We start from the raw sequence: 19210 nt of genomic DNA on the forward strand, positions 1-19210 counted from the left end.
TGGTTTATCATCTGTTTTCAGCCCTAAACAGCCCCCGAACTGTCGTCTAACAGAGGGGCACGGTTCCCAATGCTTCTGGCGTCATTGCGGCTGCAAAACATTCCAAAAACAGCGCGTGCACAGCGTTGTAAATGCACCTGTTTGGTGAGGTTATGACCCTCACCGGTGCTTGCTTTGGAGAAGCAATTAGCTACTCCTGTTCTCGCTCAAAGAGGCTCTTGCCTTGGCACAAAATCATGAAACCACACAGCTGTACATCAATCAAATGAAGAGCCCTCTTGTGGGGCATCACATAACTGCACGTAGGGGAGAGAGAGAGCAGTGTGTAGTGTGCAGATCATCACTCCTAGCACCACACTGTACATAGAGAGGAAAGCATGCACTCCATAGCTCCTAACCTGTGACAGAAGACTGCATATGAGCCTCCCAGCTATAAAAATCAGTGCCCATTTTTCTGCAAGAGGAAAGTGCACCGTTTTGTGCCACTTGGCGCGATTACAAGCATTTTCCCGTTTCGAGGTTGCCGCCTAAAAATCTCCCGACTGGTTGCCTAGTTGACTTCGCGGAAGAGTTCTAAAATGTTCCCCTTGTCATTCCGAAGGTAATGACGCGAACACATTTCATGGCCCAAAATAACAGTTCCCTAATTTTTAGGAGATGCTTCTGTTGGGCTCTCACTGGTCTTCTGACCATCTATCCCCATTGGGACCGCATCCAAAAATGCAATGTGGCCCAAATGTCGGGTATTTTATATTGGTGTTCCCACCTTGACTTTATGCCTTTATTGAGTTCACTTTTGGAGCGCAGACAAGGAAATAGAAAAGGATGCGCAAGTTTCTCGAGGAAAAGAAGATCCTAATGGCTGAAAACAAATGCTTTATATACGAGCAGCTTGGTCACTTTGCTACAAATTGTCCCCAAAGGAAAAGACCAACTGACTTAGATGATAAAGAAGACCAGAAAGGCAAGAAGCCTAAACCCACGACAGGTTTGGTGCCAGATACGGTGGGTGATAGGCCCAATACAGATGCCGGCGAGTTATGCAGAGCATGGGGTAAAGTTAGAGATCAGACGGCACTCATCTTCTTTGATCTAGGTGCCAAAGCATACTTCATCTTACTAGAGTTAGCTATGAAGCTGGGCATCAGAGCTAAAGAGATGGGGTACCCAACAGAGGCAGGGTTGGCATGTCCTGGCCACTCAGAGTGTGTTACTCCCATTATTAGAAAGGTGCGTCTGCATATTAGTCGTATGTGGACACAGAAGAGTTCTATATCATGCCATTGGAAGGGTGCGATGCGCTACTTGGAATTTTGTGGATGTTCAGAGTACATGGTGTGCTGGATGCCTTCGGCAAGACGATCACCCTTCAGCATAGGGGCAAAACTCATGTTTTGGATGTAAAGCTTAAAGGGGAGTCTGTCCCTATTGTATCTGCTTCGGCTATTACTTCTGTAATAAAGAATCATCTTTTTGTGTACTTTATTTTTGCACGTGATGTCTCAGATAATTCTCAATCAAATTTATCTTTGTTAGATGAAGAAAGGTTAGCATTTTTGCGAGAGTTTATTGACTGTTTTTTTGATTCATTACCGTCACAATTGCCGCCAGAGAGATCTGAGAATCATCGGATAGATTTGGTGCCAGGGTGTAGCCCACCGAATAGACCGCCCTACAGGGTTAGCACGGCGCAGCAGAAAGAGATTATGGGCCAAGTTGAGGAGTTATTAGAGAAGGGGCTGATTTAGCCTAGTTCTTCACCCTTTTGCTCCCCAGTGCTCCTAGTGCAGAAAAAGGATGGCTCATGGCGCATGTGTATTGATTATTGTGCGTTGAATAAGAATACCAGAAGAATAGGTTTTCTATTTCTAGAATTGATGATATTCTCGACCGTTTAGAGGGTGCTGCAATTTTCAGCAGGATATACCTTAAGAGTGGGTATCATCAGATTCGTATAAGGCTAGAGGATGTGCACAAGACTGCGTTTAGAACGATATTTGGTCTTTATGAGTTTCTAGTGATGCTGTTTAGTCTAACAAATGCTCTTGCCACGTTCAACAGAATCATGGACCTGATTTTCCGCTTGCTTTAACAATTTGTTGGAACATTCTTTGATGACATGATAGTCTATTCGAAGAGTGAAGAGGAGCATAGGCGTCACTTGATCACTGTGTTCGAAGAGCTGTGCAGTCATTGGTTACTTGTCAATCCTAAGAAAAGTGAATCATTCCTAGAAGAGATCCACTTTCTTGGCCACGTAGTCTTAAAGGATGGTGCTAGAATGGATCCCACAAAGGTCGAAGCTATCAAAACATGGCCAAACTTGAAGACTGTGCACGATGTCAGAAGCTTCTTGGGATTGTGTTCCTACTATAGAAGGTTTATCAGAAATTTTGCAGAGATAGCATCACCTCTTCACGCTTTGCAAAAGAAAGAGGTCACTTTCAGATGGACCCAAAAAGAGATTTCAGCTTTTAGTCTCTTAAAGGAAAAGTTGACTTCAGAACCAGTAATTGTTTTGCCAGATCTCAGGAAGTCATTTTTGGTCCAGTGTGACGCGTGTGGCAGTAGCATCGGAGCAGTGCTAATGCAAGATGGACGGGTAGTAGCTTATGAAAGCCGAATTTTGCAAGGGCCAGAGAGGACTATGCAAGTCTATGAGACAGAGCTCTTGGCTGTGATTCATGCGCTTTCTAGGTGGAAGCACTACCTATTAGGTGCTGATTTTGTTGTCCAGACAGACCATCAGACCTTGCGATACTTCTTGACACAGTCAAAGTTATCCGAAACGCATATGCTATGGGCAAACATTCTTTCTATGTTCCACTTCCAGATTATGCATGTGGAAGGCCAGAAGAATGTTGTGGCTGATGCATTATTAAGGAAGCCACAAATTTCAGCTGTGTCAATTTCTTATCATCATAAGTTAGATGACATGAAGGAACAATATGCTACTGATGAGATTTTGCAAGGATCTTTGAACAGCTACAAGAGGGGCAACATCATGAGCACTACCTCCTCAGAGATTGGTTTATGATGATGCATGGCGGCAGACTTTGTGTCACTAGGCCATTGTGACATAAGGTAATGGAAGAGAGTCATGTTCCACCGTATGTAGGGCATCGTGGTATTGATGCGACAGTTAAAGCGGTAGAGACATTCTTCTATTTGCCTACCTTGAGGAGAGATGTGGATGTTTTTGTGCGAGCATGCCTGATTTGCCAAAAGGTCAAGTTTGACAGGCAAAAGGCACCAGGGTTGTTACAACCACCGCCGATTCCGGATGAGCCATGGGAAAGCATTTCTATGGACTTTATCTTTGATCTTCCAAGAATAATAGGGAATGATGGTATATGGACCATTATCTGCAGGTTTAGCAAGCAGGCCCATTTTATCCCTGTCAGGAAGAAGATGAAATCTGATCAGATGGCACGCTTGTTCATGTACAATGTCTTTAAGTACCATGGTATGCCACAATCGATTGTCAGTGACAGTGATCCTTGCATGACCAGTTTGTTCTGGAGAGGATTGTTTGAAAACATGGGCACTATGCTCAAGTTCTCGTCTTCGTTTCATCCACAAACTGATGAACAGTCAAAACAGGCTAATTCTACTGTCTTAGATCTGCTGAAATGCTATGTGTCAGATAATAAAGACAAGTGGGAACAGTATTTGCCTATGCTTGAGTATGCGTACAATAATATGATGCATTCATCGACTGGCAAAGCACCCTTTGAGATTGTTGAAGGCGGTAAAAAGGTTCCTCCCATTTTGCATACAAAGGACAAGATTTTTGAGGCAGATCGATATGTTGAGAACATGGATGAAATGTATAAGAAAATTAGAGTTGCCTTGGAGAAGACTCAGGCAAAGCTGAAAAAGGTTGCTGATCCTCACCGTCGTGAATTGCTGTTATCACCTGGTAATTGGGTTCTGTTAAGGTTCTAAAAGGCAAGGTTAAAGAAGATGAAGGGCAAGGAACGGCTGTTTTCTAAGCTTAGCATGCGTTACTATGGGTCTTTTCAAGTGCTTGAAAAGTCAGCGATGTGGCTTACAGGCTGAAATTGCCTAATGCGTGGAAGATTCATAATGCGTTTCACGTGAGTCTTCTAAGACCCTTCGTGGGTGATGTGCCAAAAGATATGCCAGATGAGGATCAACCAGAAGTTGAGGAACTTGATGAGATCCTGGTACGTGAGCAAGTTTTGGCACATAAGGACAAAAAAGTTAAAGGACAGGTTGCAAGACGCTACGTGGTGAAGTTCAAGAACTATCCGCCTATGGATGCAAAGTGGATGGAAGAGCATGAACTGTCAGAGTCACCACACGTATTGCAGCTTTACCTTGAAGCCTTTCGGTTACAACCTACTTATGCCCCAACCCAACATGTGCAAAGGAGGGGTAATGATAGGGCTAGCACATCAAATGTACATATGAATTCAGTGTAATAGATGGAAATGAAAAAAGTATGAAGGTCTCATTAAGTCATTTGTATCTATGTGTTACGACCTTTCTTGCGGATACATGCGATGATAAAAGAGTGCTGATAACACAAGATCATCAGTGGCGTGTATTTTTAGTATGCAATCGAGGACGTTTGCGATTTCAAGAGGGGGGTATGTCACGAGGACGCAGCAATTGTTAACTATGTCATGAGGACGTGGCAACTGCTAACTTTAGTTGTTGGTTTCTTTCCAATGATTTTTGTTTTATTTTTGAGACCCTCTTTTTGAAGTTGCAAATGGTCGGACATTGTGAACGGTAGTGTCACCTGCAGACGGGAAGTTGGTCGGCACTGGAATTCGTATAGTAAGAGGATGTCTAGGCTCAATTCAAGATCATGTAGGTCCCCTTGTCGCACTTAGCAAGTTGGTGAATACTAGGAAGTGAACTCAATAAAGGCATAAATTCAACGCGGGAACACGAATAGAAAATACCCGGCAGTTGGCAGTTGAATGACAAGGGGAACATTTTAGAACTCTACTGCAAAGTCAACTAGGCAACCAATCGGGAGATTTTTAGGCGGAAAACCCCGAAACGGGAAAATGCTTGTAATTGCGCCAAGTGGCACAAAAGGGTGCACTTTTGTCACAAACTGCTAACGTGTCAAAGCCTAAAGAATGGAGCCAACTTGCAGATGCTGGCCGAGGGGCTAAGAAGAACAAGTAACAGAAGAAGTCCTACCAACTTTTGGGGACCCCGTCCGATAGGCCCTAAGTGACATAAAGGAAATAAAGCAGGACCCACACACACAAGAAATTGCGTAGCTGTTGATGACGTGGCTTTTTAGGCGAAGGGCCTTTAAATATGTGGTTAGGGCTCATTCTCTGGCATGCTTCCTGGAGAAGGTGCAGAGTCTGGAGTACCGGCTTGTACTGTGCTGATGCAACATAAAGAAATACTGAAAGGGGCCTCAAGGTTTGGGACCAATACTCTCTGGGATGGAATTCCGCCACCCTGTGTCGCATGTCGTCTCTCTCTTTCAGTTCAATTGTTATTAAAGTGCTAAAAATTTGTTCAATCTGTTCTTTTCTATTGGCACGTGGTGCCTGCCTTGTGACAGTGTATCAGAGCATCAGGCGTGTGCTTTGCTGAAAGCATACCGGTCCTACAAAAGAGCAGACAGAGCCATTGGAATTTTATTTGAGGTATCTTCGGCGTTCGACCCCGGACTTATTAGCCAGTCTCATCCTTACTTCATTGCGCATCGGGTGCGCTCCCGTCTTCATCGCTATGTCTTACAGGGCATAAGCCATAAAGAACCCAAGACTTGGAATTCATGGATTCAACAGAATATTTGCAGTTTCTGCTCAACGAACTTCACAACATTCTTTCGCGGCACTTTCAGCAAAATCTTCCGATGCTGCAAAGTTTTCAACAATTTTTGAACTACATGTTACCCCCTCTGATGCCCCAGGTGGTACCTCCTCCTCCGACATCAGAAAGTACGAGAGCTTCCAACCGGCAACCTTCTCAGCCGTCTATTCCGATCGGGGGAGTTTTCAGGAATATGGTGCAGCCATCTGACCCTGATCCATTGAACCGCCTTTGCTGCCGCCATTGCCTCTACCTCCACCACCACCACCTCCACCTCCACCACCACTACCGCCACCAGGCTACATATGGATACCCTTATTATCCATATCCGGGATATGCGCCTAACCAACCCAAAGATTTCAAAGATGGCGGCACGACAGTTAAATTTTTTACTTTTTTCGGGGTGAAAGATCGCAAGAAAGCATTGCAGTTCCTATAGCAATTCGACAACATCTATGCTTTAGGGAACTATACAGAAGAATCCAAGCTTTCTCGAGCAGTAGGATTTCTTAAAGATAATGCTATGCAATGGTGGAGTTCAATCGCGACACAACCGCATGCTCCAAGGACCCGACAAGATTTCAAGACAGTTTTTGCATGTAGTTACATGACTTCTATGTTTGAAGTCCGGATTTTGGCGAAGTGGGGCAACTTGAAAATGCTTGCCATCAAAACCATGAGACCTACCTCCTCAGCTTTCCTCTGGCCGAAGGTGCGGCTGGATCACCTCCTTTTCAGGGGGAGTCAACACCTCTTTGATAAACTTTTCTAGTTGAGAGGTGTCGTAGGGATTTGATAAATTAGTCTTAGAAATAGACGTTTGTTCCCTACGATAATTCATTGAAATTAATGAAATGGGACGGGCAAGTAGCTTCTTCTCCACTTTTTGTAGGCCCAAATATTCTTTCGCAAGATTGATCGATTTGATCAAGTTCTACAGAAACAAAGTTCAAACCTCTCGGTCTGTTAGGATGCCTCAGCTGCACTCCTCTTTGTGTAGGGGGAGATACCATCGGATTATGACCCAATAGATTTTAATTACCACTCGGTATAAATCAAACCCCTGGAGGTTTAGGGACGAATATAACCAAAGGTTTCTCGACGTGTACCTTCCGGTTTCCTTCTTTAGATCTGTTCCCTTGGAGGCCCAATGCGAGCGATACACCATTGAACTAAGAATATTGTCTATCCAAGTAAGTCTCCACCATGCAAGAACTTGTGGACCTTGCCGTAGTCGGCTACAAACTGATGAAGGGAAAGCTAGAGTTTACCACAGAAGAATCTCCGGCCACTAACCACAACTCTCGCCAATAAAGAACAAATTCTCGAGAGTCTCGTGAAAGTCAACCAGAAAGGCCTCGTTTGACACCTCAACAATGAGACACCTCACTACAAGAAGGCCAATGTTTTGGATGCTTTCAAACAGGACAACTATTTTGGTTGTCCCCAACGCACTGACAGACCCGCGGAGCCAACTCTCGCGTCGACGGTCGACAGAAACCCAGTACCATCTCCAGCCAAACGAGCTAAACCGGCTATTGGATTAGTACCTGACATCTATGGCATATGCCTTGAAAGTACAAATGAATTGTCGAGCATATGGCAAAGTCAATGGCTTCAAAGCCCTTATTTTCTTTGACCCAGGAGCTACAAAGAACTTCATCCATCCAGGATTCTTAAAGCAGGTGCACTTTGATTATGATACAGAGGGTGGAGAATTTGAAGCTGAGCTAGCCACAGGGCAAACTCAAAAAGTGGTACCACTCATTGGTGCTCTTCCAATGAATATCCAAGGTTATCATGGAAAAGCCAATTTCCACATTATGAAGTTGGGCAATTGTGATGTTCTATTAGGCATGCCTTGGCATGACAAGAATGATGTGACTCGCCAGGTTCGGAACCGAACCATCACCGTGATGCAGAAGGGCAAGCCAATCGTCCTCAAAGTTCGCTTGTCTGAACGAAACGTTGAATGAACTTTCTAGTTGTTTTATAGTTAGATACTTTTGAACTTTGTTTGAGAAAGTATGGCTTGAAATTTGTTTGAAATGGATGGTATCTGTTTTGAATCTGTCTTGGTGCCGATTTGAAATGTTTGACTCTGGTTTTAATACTGGTTTCAATGAATGGTGATTTTACTCCCGGATGGAGGGTGAGAAATGATGTTTGAGAATGCTTGTTCACTACGGTCTGGGTGTGATGGCTAATTTTACTACGTCGGAATATCAAGAGTTCCAATTTGGACGAAAGGAGAAGCTAACTCCTTAACAAAAAAAAGAGCAAACTGAATGTCCCTCGGAATGACCCTCGGAAATTTTTGAGCTAACTTGAGTTGTTTTGCAAATATGTTGTAATCGCGGACGATTACTCTCTTTCAAGAAGGGGAGATGTCACAAACTGCTAACGTGTCAAAGCCTAAACAATGGAGCCAACTTGCAGATGCTGTCCGAGGCCTAAACCCTAAGAAGAACAAGTAACAGAAGAAGTCCTACCAACTTATGGGGACCCCGTCCGATGGGGCCCCAAGTGACATAAAGGAAATAAAGCAAGACCAACACACATACACACAAGAAATTGCGTAGCTGCTGATGATGTGGCAGATTTTTGAAAATTACGCTGACTGATGACGTGGCAGGCTGTACGGATTTCTGCGTTTTGTGCTGGCTGATGATGTGGCAGGTTGTACGGATTTTCGTAAATCACGTCGGTAGCTTTTTGGCATTGCTATTTGGACCAAAAGCTTTTGAGTTTGAAGGCTTTTCATGTAAACTGCTTTTTAGGCCAAGGGCCTTTAAATATGAGGTTAGGGCTCATTCTCTGGCATGCTTCCTGGAGAAGGTGCAGAGTCTGGAGTACCGGCTTGTACTGTGTTGATGCAATATAAAGAAATACCAAAAGGGGCGCCAAGGTTTGGGGCCAATACTCTTTGGGGTAGAATTCCACCACTCTGTCGCGTGTCGTCTCTCTCTTTCAGTTCAGTTGTTATTAAAGTGCTAAAAGTCTGTTCACTCTGTTCTTTTCTATTGGCACGTGGTGCCTGCCTTGTGACAACTTTCCTCTTGCAGAAAAATGGGCGTTGATTTTTATAGCTGGGAGGCTCATTTGCAGTCTTCTGTCACAGGTTAAGAGCTATGGAGTGCATGCTTTCCTCTCTATGTACAAAGTGATGACCTGCACACTACATAGTGCTCTCTCTCTCTCTCTCTCCCCTACGTGCAGTTATGTGATGCCCCACAAGAGGGCTCTTTATTTGACTGATGTACAGCTATGTGGTTTCATGCTTTTGGGCCGAGGCAAGAGACTCCTTGAGCACGAACAGGAGTAGCTAATTGCTACTCCAAAGCAGGCACCGGTGAGGGTCATAACCTCACCAAAGAGGTGTATTTACAACGCTGTGTATGCACCGTTTTTGGACTGCTTTGAAGCCACAATGATGCAAGAAGCATTTGAAACCGTGCCCCACTGCTAGACGACAGTTCGGGGGACTGTTTAGGGCTGAAAACAGATGAAAAACCAGTAAATACAACGTGCTGAATGTATTGTTTTTGGGCAGGAATCAAAGGGTTTATGCCGGTAGAAGCGAGTTTCAGTAGGGGAATTGGTTTCGGGCAAGTTTTGGGGTGGTTATGCTCTCGAAATTTTGCCGGAATAGGTCTAGCGGGATACAGTTAAAGGATTCCCAGGACTCTTCTTTGTAATTTACCCTCCTAAAGAATAAAGAAATACCGAAAGGGGCGCCAATTTTGGGGCCTACAGGCTGTCGGCGTATGCTCGGAGCATTCTAGCTTCCGAGCCGTGTGTGCGCTTAAGTGTTAATTCTCGTCGCAGGTTACCTTTTTAAAGTGATCTGTGTGTGTGTCTAAAGTAAAGAATTTCGGGTGAAAGCCAAAGCCTACCGCCCTACGGGCCAGTTTCATGTAGTTGTCATCTCTATGAGGTATCTCCTATACTCCGTCTGCTCTCTGTCATGTGAGCGTTTGTCAAGCCCCAACTGACTCACATCCAGCTCTTTAAGCATCTCATCTGAAGTGTCGTAGAAGACTGTCTGAGAGTTACCCGTTCGGGCATTGAAGTCCCCTAGGAGATTGATATCACCATCCCTAGAAAACTCCCATATATCCCATGCTCAGATCTTGTAGTTGTCATATTGGCTGTCTCCTATCTATATCCCACCACATGTGGCATCACTTGTCTAGGGGCCCGGTGAGTCTCTGAGAAGAATACAATGTCCCTGTCTCTGAACTGTCCTCAAATGCATCAACGTCCAACCTCATAGACCCATTACAATTTCAAGTAGCAATCTTCAGTGTGGTCCCATAGGTCTCGCACCGTCATGCAACGCGCCCCTCTACAATCACCACCTGGAGAAGGCTATCTTTCCCTTCTCCCTTGCCACTGTAATCTTTGGCATTACCTCTCTCATATGTGCGAGTTGTGAGAGAGTAAGGTCATCGCCGAGGAAAATACCTGTCTTCTTGAGAGTAGATCTCTTCCTCAAGAATTCCTTCTTCTCTTCTAAGGAGGGGAACCGCAGTATGAGAGTTCTCTCCTTTGAAGACTCTCCCGGGCCATCACTTTTCTTGCTTACTCTCCATGCCTTTGTGTGCAAAGGCTTCTCCATCCCCATCTCTTTCTCCACATTGTTTGTCCTTGAGGCCGGTCACTCTCACATGTAGAGCCCACATCCGCCTTCTTTGTTCCTCTTCAAGGGTCATGTTGATAAGCGTCGGTGTACACGGAGCTTCCTTACCTTTCCCTTTCTTGGCGACTTCAATCCATTTTTTGGCCTCGTCCTCCTCCTATGTCTTTGTTATCATATCCGCCCATGAGGACGTCTTCGCCACATTCAGTTTCTCTTCCTCTTTGATCATCCTTACATGCTCCTTGATTACCTTGATTTCCTCTATCACAGAGGGCTGAAATTCACCTTTCCTCTAGTCCACTGCTTGCTTTGTCAACAACCCCCCGGTTGAGGGCTGAGACTTCTTCTTTGAGTGTCTGTGAGTCCGCCTTGAGTGCTTGTATCTCTGCGTTTAGGTTCTCTTTCTCCTTCTTCCATTGTGTGCCTCCATTGAAAACCATCTGAGGAGGTTGGCCTTCTCCTTCCACCATCCCTCCATCTCTGTTTTCCATTCCTTCATTTCCCTTTCCATTGCGTCATCCGCTTGTTCGTGAGCATGAAGGTGGCCTTTGCTCGCGGCTTGCAAGTAGGTGAAACCATTCATGGTTGCCGTGTCCTGTGAAGGTGGAGCACGGGAGATGGTTTCCATGGCAGAAAAAATTGGCAAGGACAACTAGCGGCCGCCTATGCAGCGGCAAAGGCACGCACAATGAACTGATAAACAACTTGGCACCCTCAGCTTGGCTAGCGAAATTTATAGCAGCACAACAATGGCATGCTAGGGCTGGAACAGCAAAGCTGTGGCACTCGCGTGGGCTGGGGCAGCACAGCAGGGGCGGGACGCAAGGCTTCTAGCAGCACAGCAGCGGTGCGTGGGCTGGGACAGCACAGCAGCATAGAGATGGCGCGAGAACTGCCCTAAGAGCCCACACTCTGCTGCCCTGGTGCCATGAGACCTGCGTGCGCTGCTGTTGTTGCACTGGTGCTGAGGCTGAGAGTCTTACGAGAGAGAGAGAGAGAGAGAGAGAGAGAGAGAGAGAGAGAGAGAGAGAGAGAGAGAGAGAGAGAGAGAGATTTGACACGAAAAACTTGTAGGTTTGGACTATTTGCATAGAGGATGCAATCCATCAATCATTCACCGAGATGTGAAGAGTAGCAACATACTCCTAGATGAAGAATTTGTTGGCAGAATTTCTGACTTCGGCATCTCAAAGGCCAAGCAGCACAACACTACTACAATGACAGGAGATTCACAAATGTTTACAGTTGTACAAGGAAGTGTTGGTTATCTTGATCCTGAGTAAGTACTAACACCCAGATTTTAATCAAGTGGGGCTCTCTTTTTCATTGATTGAAAATAGTGATGCTACAATTTATGTCTATGATGCTTAGCCCATTAATCCAATCAGCTCTTTGATGGTCGATTTCAGGTACGCAAAAACAAATATTGCAAACCATAGTATTGATGTATATGCTTTTGGCGTCGTCCTCTTAGAGTTGATAACAGGAAAACCCCCCATGATTCAACATATGACAGGAACTGGAGAGTACCAGCACATTATTTTATGGGTATGTTCTCATTCATCTCAACCTACATCCCTTTAGGGTCTCTTTGTGTTCATGTCCAATCAATTAGAAAAGAATGTGCAAGTGGAGAAGGAAATAAGAAAACCAAGAAGACAAGGTGTACCACACCATGGTGTGTGGCCAGCAGAATGTTTCACCAAGATTCTAGCTCTCCTAAAATGTTTGGTAAAGGGCAGTTCTGTGTGTATTTTGTTTTTCTGCGCAGAATTTTAGTGTTTCATGCTTCATGAGGGCCATTATTCTTGATTTTGTCATGTTCCTCCAATAAAGATCCTATCTAGATGAATGTGTAAGTTCAGCTGACCTAGTTTTCTCCTTGAAGTACTCTAATAAGTGCACCTACGCATAAAAATATGAGCAAAAGTCTGAAACATTGGGGAAATCAGAGACATGAGGCGATGTATCCTCCATTTAGGTTATGCATCCTCATCTCCCAAAGATTGGATGTGTAAAACAATGAAGTGCTCTCTCCTATGCTCACCTGCTTTCAAGGAGAGGTTAACTAAGCAGTCCCACTCTCCATCTTGAGGTGTTACTGATACTAGTCCATAATAAGTCCCACTCTCACCTTAAGGTGTCATTGATACTCCTTCAAATGTATGTCGAATTAATGTGCTGAAGATGATAAGTGTTTTGTCATTATGTAGGAATATCTGATTGGTGACGGGAAAAACCTTATTTAATGGAGCTAATATCTGCTTGGTGGCAGGCAAAACCTTACATAGACAGAGGTGACATATCAAGCTTGATAGATCCAATTGTGTCAAGGGATTTCAATATATCCTCCATGTGGAAGGTGATTGATATAGCCATGATGTGTGTGGAACATGATCGGAAGAGAAGACCCAACATGAGTGAGATAAAACTTGAGCTCCAATCTGCACTTAGCATAGAGCTTCAAAGCAATGGTTTTGATACCAGTTCAACGGACCCACAGACAAACTTCATGGATGCTACTGATGTATGCGCCAGATAGAGCTATATTACTCTGCAAGTCGTAAGCGCATGGAAAACAAAATTCTTTCTTCAATGCTTTAAAGCGATGTTTATGATACATCACAGACAATAGATACAACTGACATGTATGCCAGACAGAACTTTATTTCTCTCAGAATTGAAGAGACATAGATCTTTGTGAGCCACTTCTGATACCCAAATTAACGAGGGTAGTTGGGGTCGTTGGTCAGAATCAAACAAGCTTATGGCTAACACAACTCTTCATATTGAAGCCCTTGCATTAACAAGGTGATACTTACATTGATCCAGGCAATGGTTTTTTGGCATGTCAAAACATGCCCTAGAGGAGAGGGGAGAAAGGCGTACAAATTGTTTTTTGTGTGTTTGTAGTTAGTGAATGGGTCCCTGCATTAAAGGGCTTCACCTTGTTTGGTATTTGGTTTTCAGTATTTCTTCTTGTATCATCAGCATTTAATGATTAAATTAAGCTCATTGAGCAATGTAGCGTGGACCATATGATGTGAAATTAATCAGCTTCTATTATTGTTTGGTGGGATACAGTGTAGGATTTCTCAACAGCAAAGTTGGAATATGAATCTGCTTTTAGGATGAGAAAGAAGGCCAATGTGTAGAGTCAATGGTGTTGTGTTGATTCTTGGTGCTGCTATAATTCCATTTGTTATGCTCATATATACCAATGAGTAATAGGGCTCATCCATAGACCCTCTCAAGGGTGGTCTCCATAGGCCTGCATGGAGAATGAATGTGTTTATAAGATGAGAAAGGATGCTACTGTATTGAGGGAATGGCCTGTTCACATCAGATGTTCCCCCCTTTTTCAAACATTTGTAAATAAACCATTTGGCTTTCATTTAAGCACCAAGATTCGTACTTATCACCTTCCGATAGGCGGAAGAATGTTACTCAATCTGCACACTATAGACCACCACCACGTCCTCTAGTCGACCTATTATCACCACCTTTTCCATCTTGTGCCCGCTTCATGTTCTAGTTTTGGTACCCAATCACAAATGCCTGTCTCCCTTCTTCACTAAGGTTTGATTTAGAAACCTGAAAACGGAACGAAGGGAATGTGAGCTTCCATGTGGCTGTTTTTAGTTACTCTTGATTGTTGGCCTTTTTGCACCCTCTTGTGCTAAAGCTTCAACTTGCTTTAGATACCTACAGTAAGTGGCCCATGCTAGCTGCAATTGCTATCTGAGATCAATGTGGTCTTGCTAGGTTCAAAGGTAGGGCTTTGTTCTCTTGCTGTTAAATTCATCATGCCCTTGATCTTGTGTTGAGACACTTTCTAACTTTCATGTGCTCTTAAAGCTCAATGACAATCTTTGGCTTGCCAAAGAACTCTCTCTCTCTCTCTCTCTCTCTCTCTCTCTCTCTCTCAATGTATTAGATTTAACACAACCAAAAGCAACATGGTTGTCATCTAGACTCCAAGATCGAAGAAAGTGAGCTAAATTATGTCACATAATTATGGAGAATGAACATTGTTCGAAAGTTGAGACCAACCAAAGAATGGGGCAACGGAAAGTCTCGCTGTTGGTGACATAAGGATGTACTCCATAGATTGCTCTCTTTGATAGAGCATGAGGGAAATGAATGTGCACTTCAATACAGCCCAACTAAGCAAGCTAACCCTTCACTATTGATAGTATGGATGAGTTAAGGAAAAAGGACCATTAGAACATCTGGTCTATGTATGCCCCTACAAAAAGTTGGTTGCAAACAAGATTTTGCAGCACATGTGTTTATTGATAGGCAATGGCCAGTTTAAAGCATAAATGCAGTATTAGAGCCGCATATAGTGCACAAAAGTCAGAAAAATCACCTTTTGTAGTTGGTTTACCAAGAGAGCACCTCATGTTGTATGACCCCCACTTGCATCTCTGGTGCATAACTGATGTGTTGCCCTCCAATCCCCACAAGCACGAAGGCGGATGGGGCTTTTCAAAATGGCTTTGAGCCCCTTGATCCTACTGTCCTCTTTTTCAGACTTTCTTTTTTGTATGGAGCACATGAGATATGATACCCACCTTGTGTATATCTATATGAAGGAAGCCTCCCGTGCTCCTCTCTCTTATGTAAATTTTTGATCACTCTAATATGTTCCTCACGCTTATGGTAAGCAATGTGGATTTCTTGAGGAACCATGGATTGCTTGAGGAACATTAAAGAGAGTTGCACGATGATCGGTTGTCAGTGAGCTTAATTAAGCGTTTAGCATCCCCTATATGCTTGCATGCGTAAAGAGTTGACAAAACAACTAGTCTCATTATTTTTCTATTTCTTAATTGTACGAACATAAGGTCCTCATTTGTAGAAACTAGCACGCTATCCTTGTAGAGAATGAACCGTACCACTAACCTGGTAATGGAGTAGGTGTCCCATTCGAGTGTGCAAAGCAGAGAACGTTTTCTAGATGTAGATAACAAAACCTTACGACTAGTTGACGTAGAGTTTTGTCCCACGATTTCTAGATGCTCCCATTGTTGATTTACAAATCTTATCATAAATAGAGTTTAAGTCTGTTGTGGCACAAAGGGTACATTCCCAACCTTGTCAAAAGCCCTTTCTCATGCAGGGTTCTCAAACTATAGAGCTTCTCCATAGCTGATCTTAGATCCTGTGGACTCTGGAGACAATCGCACAAGAAGATTTAGAGCTTTTCTCATGTAGGAAAACAGAGTCTTTTTCATGTGTTTTTCATACAATGCATAACATCATGAGCTTATGCTCGAGAGGCACCGCATACCTAGCTAGGTACGATTGGTCGCGGGCCGGTGGTCCCCTGCCCCCAATCGTACCTAGCTAGGTATATGGTGCCTCCCTCACAGAAGCTCATGATGTTGAGGTAAGTCACAATGTGGGAATTATTGTGAGAATTTATCCAAAACTTCTTGTGCCGATCCACAAATTCAAAGTCCATAAACCATTAACACCCATCGCTAAAAGACGCAAAGTTTTTTTTTTTCGACACACCATAGGGCCCACAGGGGGAGGTGCTTATCCCTTCCAAATATTAGCCATGTTACATGGTCGGGCAAGGGCCGCGTACCATCCGGCAAGAGCCATGCGTAGGCATCACCATGGCCACCTAATTGATGCACCACATGCTGGGAACGACGGAGAGAACTCGTAGCAACCAGCTAGGAACCTCCTCCTCGGGTGACCCACCCCAGGAGGAGGATGCACTCGAGTGTCCAAGGGCAAGAGCCCTAGCAACGTGAACACCAGGTGAGCACAAGGTGTCCCTCTAGAGTGTGACCCAACGGGGGATTTGAACCCACAATCCATAGGTTGAGAGGCCAAAGCCTTACCGTTAGACCAACTCTTTGGGGACAAAAGACGCAAAGTTGTATTGCCCATGTTTATTTTCTAAATTCCAGGCACAGTTGTCGGTAACATTTCATTCATGAAGGCATTCTTTGTGTACAAGCAATAGCACTTGCCTGGTCCCGTTCTGCATGCTCGCCCTGCTCTTTGCTTTGTAGAAGCTTGGGCGTGACGACAAGCGAATCTAACCCAAGCTTGAGAAATGGGCGTGATGGCAACTCAAGATTTGGCATTTGGCTTAGCAGAATGTGGATCTACTACATGGTTAATATATGGCTGTCATCCTACTGAGAGAGGCCATAAATATCTCAAAGTAAGCTTACCCATTTCTTAAGAGTTGTGTGTGTGCACATGGATGGATGTGGGTGTGATAGATGAGAAGATGAATGTTTAATGGCTGTTGTATGGGTAATTAGCCATTCCACATCCCTTGTCCAATACTTTCCTTATGACTAAGTAACACATAGCATTGAGGGTGTAAGCGGATCAAGGGCTGGGAAGTCCACGCACGAGAGTCGGAGAGATCGCAACCGTAAACATCAACTCAAAAACTAAACCCGACCACAAACTAAACTTGGACAACGCCTGTAAGTTAACAATAAAGGGTTGTAAAAGTGCACATGGGTACAACATGCGTGCGCGAGTGAAATGGATAGCTCATGCGTCACAAAACCAGGGCTATGGGATCTTGGGTTCAAATTCGGGCAGTGGGAGGCACAATTTTTGCTATGTGCGCGTTCCGTTCCACCTTGGACTTCCCAATCGTCGATCCGGCCACAAACTAAACATGAACAACGCCTGTAAGTTAACAATAAAGGGTTGTAAAAGTGCACATGGGTACAACATGCGGGTGCGAGTGAAATGGCTAGCCCATGCGTCACAAAACCTGGGCTAAGGGGTCTCGGGTTCAAATTTGGGCGGCGGGAGGCACGATTTTTTGCTCTGTGCGGGTTCTGTTCCGCCTTGGGATTCCGCCTTGGGATTCCGCCTTGGACTTCCCAGCCCCGTCGATTCGACCACGAACTAAACTTGAACAACGCCTGTAAGTTAACAATAAAGGGTTGTAAAAGTGCACATGGGTACAACATGCATGCGCGAGTGAAATAGCTAGCCCATGCGTCACAAAACCCGGGTCATGGGGTCTTGGGTTCAAATTCAGGCGACAGGAGGTGCGATTTTTTGCTGTGTGCGGGTTCTGTTTAGCCTCGGGATTGCGCCTTGGACTTCCCAGTTGTCGATTTGGCCACGAACTAAACCTGAACAACGCCTGTAAGTTAACAATAAAGGGTTGTAAAAGTGCACATGGGTACAACATACATGTGCGAGTGAAATGGCTGGCCCATGCGTCACAAAAGCCGGGCTGTCGAGTCTTGGGTTCAAATTCGGGTGGTGGGAGGCATGATTTTTTTCTCTGTGCGGGTTCCATTCCTCCTCGGGGTTCCGCCTTGGACTTCCCAGCCATCGGATCCCTTAACACCCCCCCCCCCCCCCCCCCCCCCCCCCCTCCCTTTAATGCCTTGTGTCACTTAGTGTCATGGCAATACTTCCTGAAGAATCATAAGAAATCAACTTAATAAAGGGAATCATTCAAGATTCTCTCTCTCTCTCTCTCTGTGTGTGTGTGTGTGCACGCGCGCGCGCATGGAAGGGTTGTTGAAGTTCCTTTTCCATCAAGCAGGCTATATGGACGGCTGTTCCGCCTTTGTCTTCCTCGCTTGCACTAATCAATCACACTACGTCGGGCCTGCCACCACCTCCACCGGCTTACCCCTCTGCACCTCAGGCCAACCAAGAGAACACATGGTTGGGGCGAAGAGGGCATGTCCTTAATTGACACCTCCTTTTGGGAGGTGCGATGAATGGCTCACGATCGCCAATTGATTGTGATTGTTGGATTGCCTAGGGAATGTGAAAGATTCCCAAGTTTATGGATGCAGGGCTTGAACCCATTCCACTCCCCCCCTTGGGGTTGACTCTAACCACTAAAAAGGTGTGTGCTTGTGTGTGTGCGTGTGTGTGTTAAGTTTATCGATCATATCATATGACATAGTTCACACTTAGTTCACATTGAGTTCACACCAAATTTGGTGTGGTGTATATACCCTCCCAAGTTCTCACACTTAGTTCACATCAAGTTCACACCAAATTTGGTGTTGTGCACATACCTTCTAAGTTTACACTTAGTTCACACCTAGTTGAAAAAGCGATCAGACAACCTGGATTACACCCGCCTCATGATGCCTAAGATGGGCCATTGATCCCACCTGCCTAGGGGCGTGTCAATTAGTAACAAGGGAGAAGAGGGGAGAGCAGGGGAATATCGAGGAAAAATCAGAGGGTTCTTTTTGGCCTCCCATCGCGGGGCCATAGTGTTTTGCTGGGTTTGGTTCACCTTACCTGGTAGGGGTCCTTTTAGAAACCACACAAAAGTAGGGAGAGAGGCTAGAGGCATCAGATAGTCGTCAGCCCCCCCCCCCCCCCCCCTCCCTCCCCATATCTCACAGATTGAAAGTGATTCTCCCTATTGATTTTGGCTGATTTTCCAAATGGAGTATCTCACACATCCTTTAACGAGAGATCTCAGGGAAGTGGATCTCTTCGTCTTTCTCTCACTTCCATTCTCCTTAAAGTAGGAGCTTGATATCCTCGCTCTATGTCTTCTTTTCAACACATTCTGGTTGTTGCTGCCAAGGCTAACATGAGTGAGGTGCATGTGGGTGAGAGCAAGCAGCAGACGCAGATGTTGAAGATGAGGAAGACTTGGAAGCCGAAGAAGGACCTTTCCAGCAACAAGCTACAATGGGGCCTGCACTCTCGCTACCCCCTCTTGACTCATTAGAGTCTGTCTCTACTTGCCTTACGGACATCATTTCT

At 44.8% G+C, this 19210-nt stretch overlaps 1 protein-coding gene across 6 annotated transcripts in view; it reads left to right on the top strand.

Moving 5' to 3' along the window:
• Positions 1-13494, top strand: part of LOC147431377 (putative LRR receptor-like serine/threonine-protein kinase At1g67720) — a 100646-nt gene extending 87152 nt beyond the window's left edge. For 3 of the 6 annotated variants that reach the window (XM_086493982.1, XM_086493983.1, XM_086493985.1), the window contains 3 exons: positions 11534-11738; positions 11869-12007; positions 12735-13494. In XM_086493982.1, the coding sequence (XP_086350108.1) occupies positions 11534-11738; positions 11869-12007; positions 12735-13001 (611 nt within the window). In that variant the 3' untranslated portion in view covers positions 13002-13494. Of the gene's footprint in view, positions 1-11533; positions 11739-11868; positions 12008-12672 lie in introns of those variants that run through there. The other 3 variants (XM_086493984.1, XM_086493986.1, XM_086493987.1) reach the window with 3 other exon arrangements.
• Positions 13495-19210: the final 5716 nt, after the last annotated feature.

Source organism: Adiantum capillus-veneris, chromosome 21 (genome assembly GCF_014529385.1).
Source record: "Adiantum capillus-veneris isolate H3 chromosome 21, ASM1452938v2, whole genome shotgun sequence".
Classification (NCBI taxonomy): Eukaryota; Viridiplantae; Streptophyta; class Polypodiopsida; order Polypodiales; family Pteridaceae; genus Adiantum; species Adiantum capillus-veneris.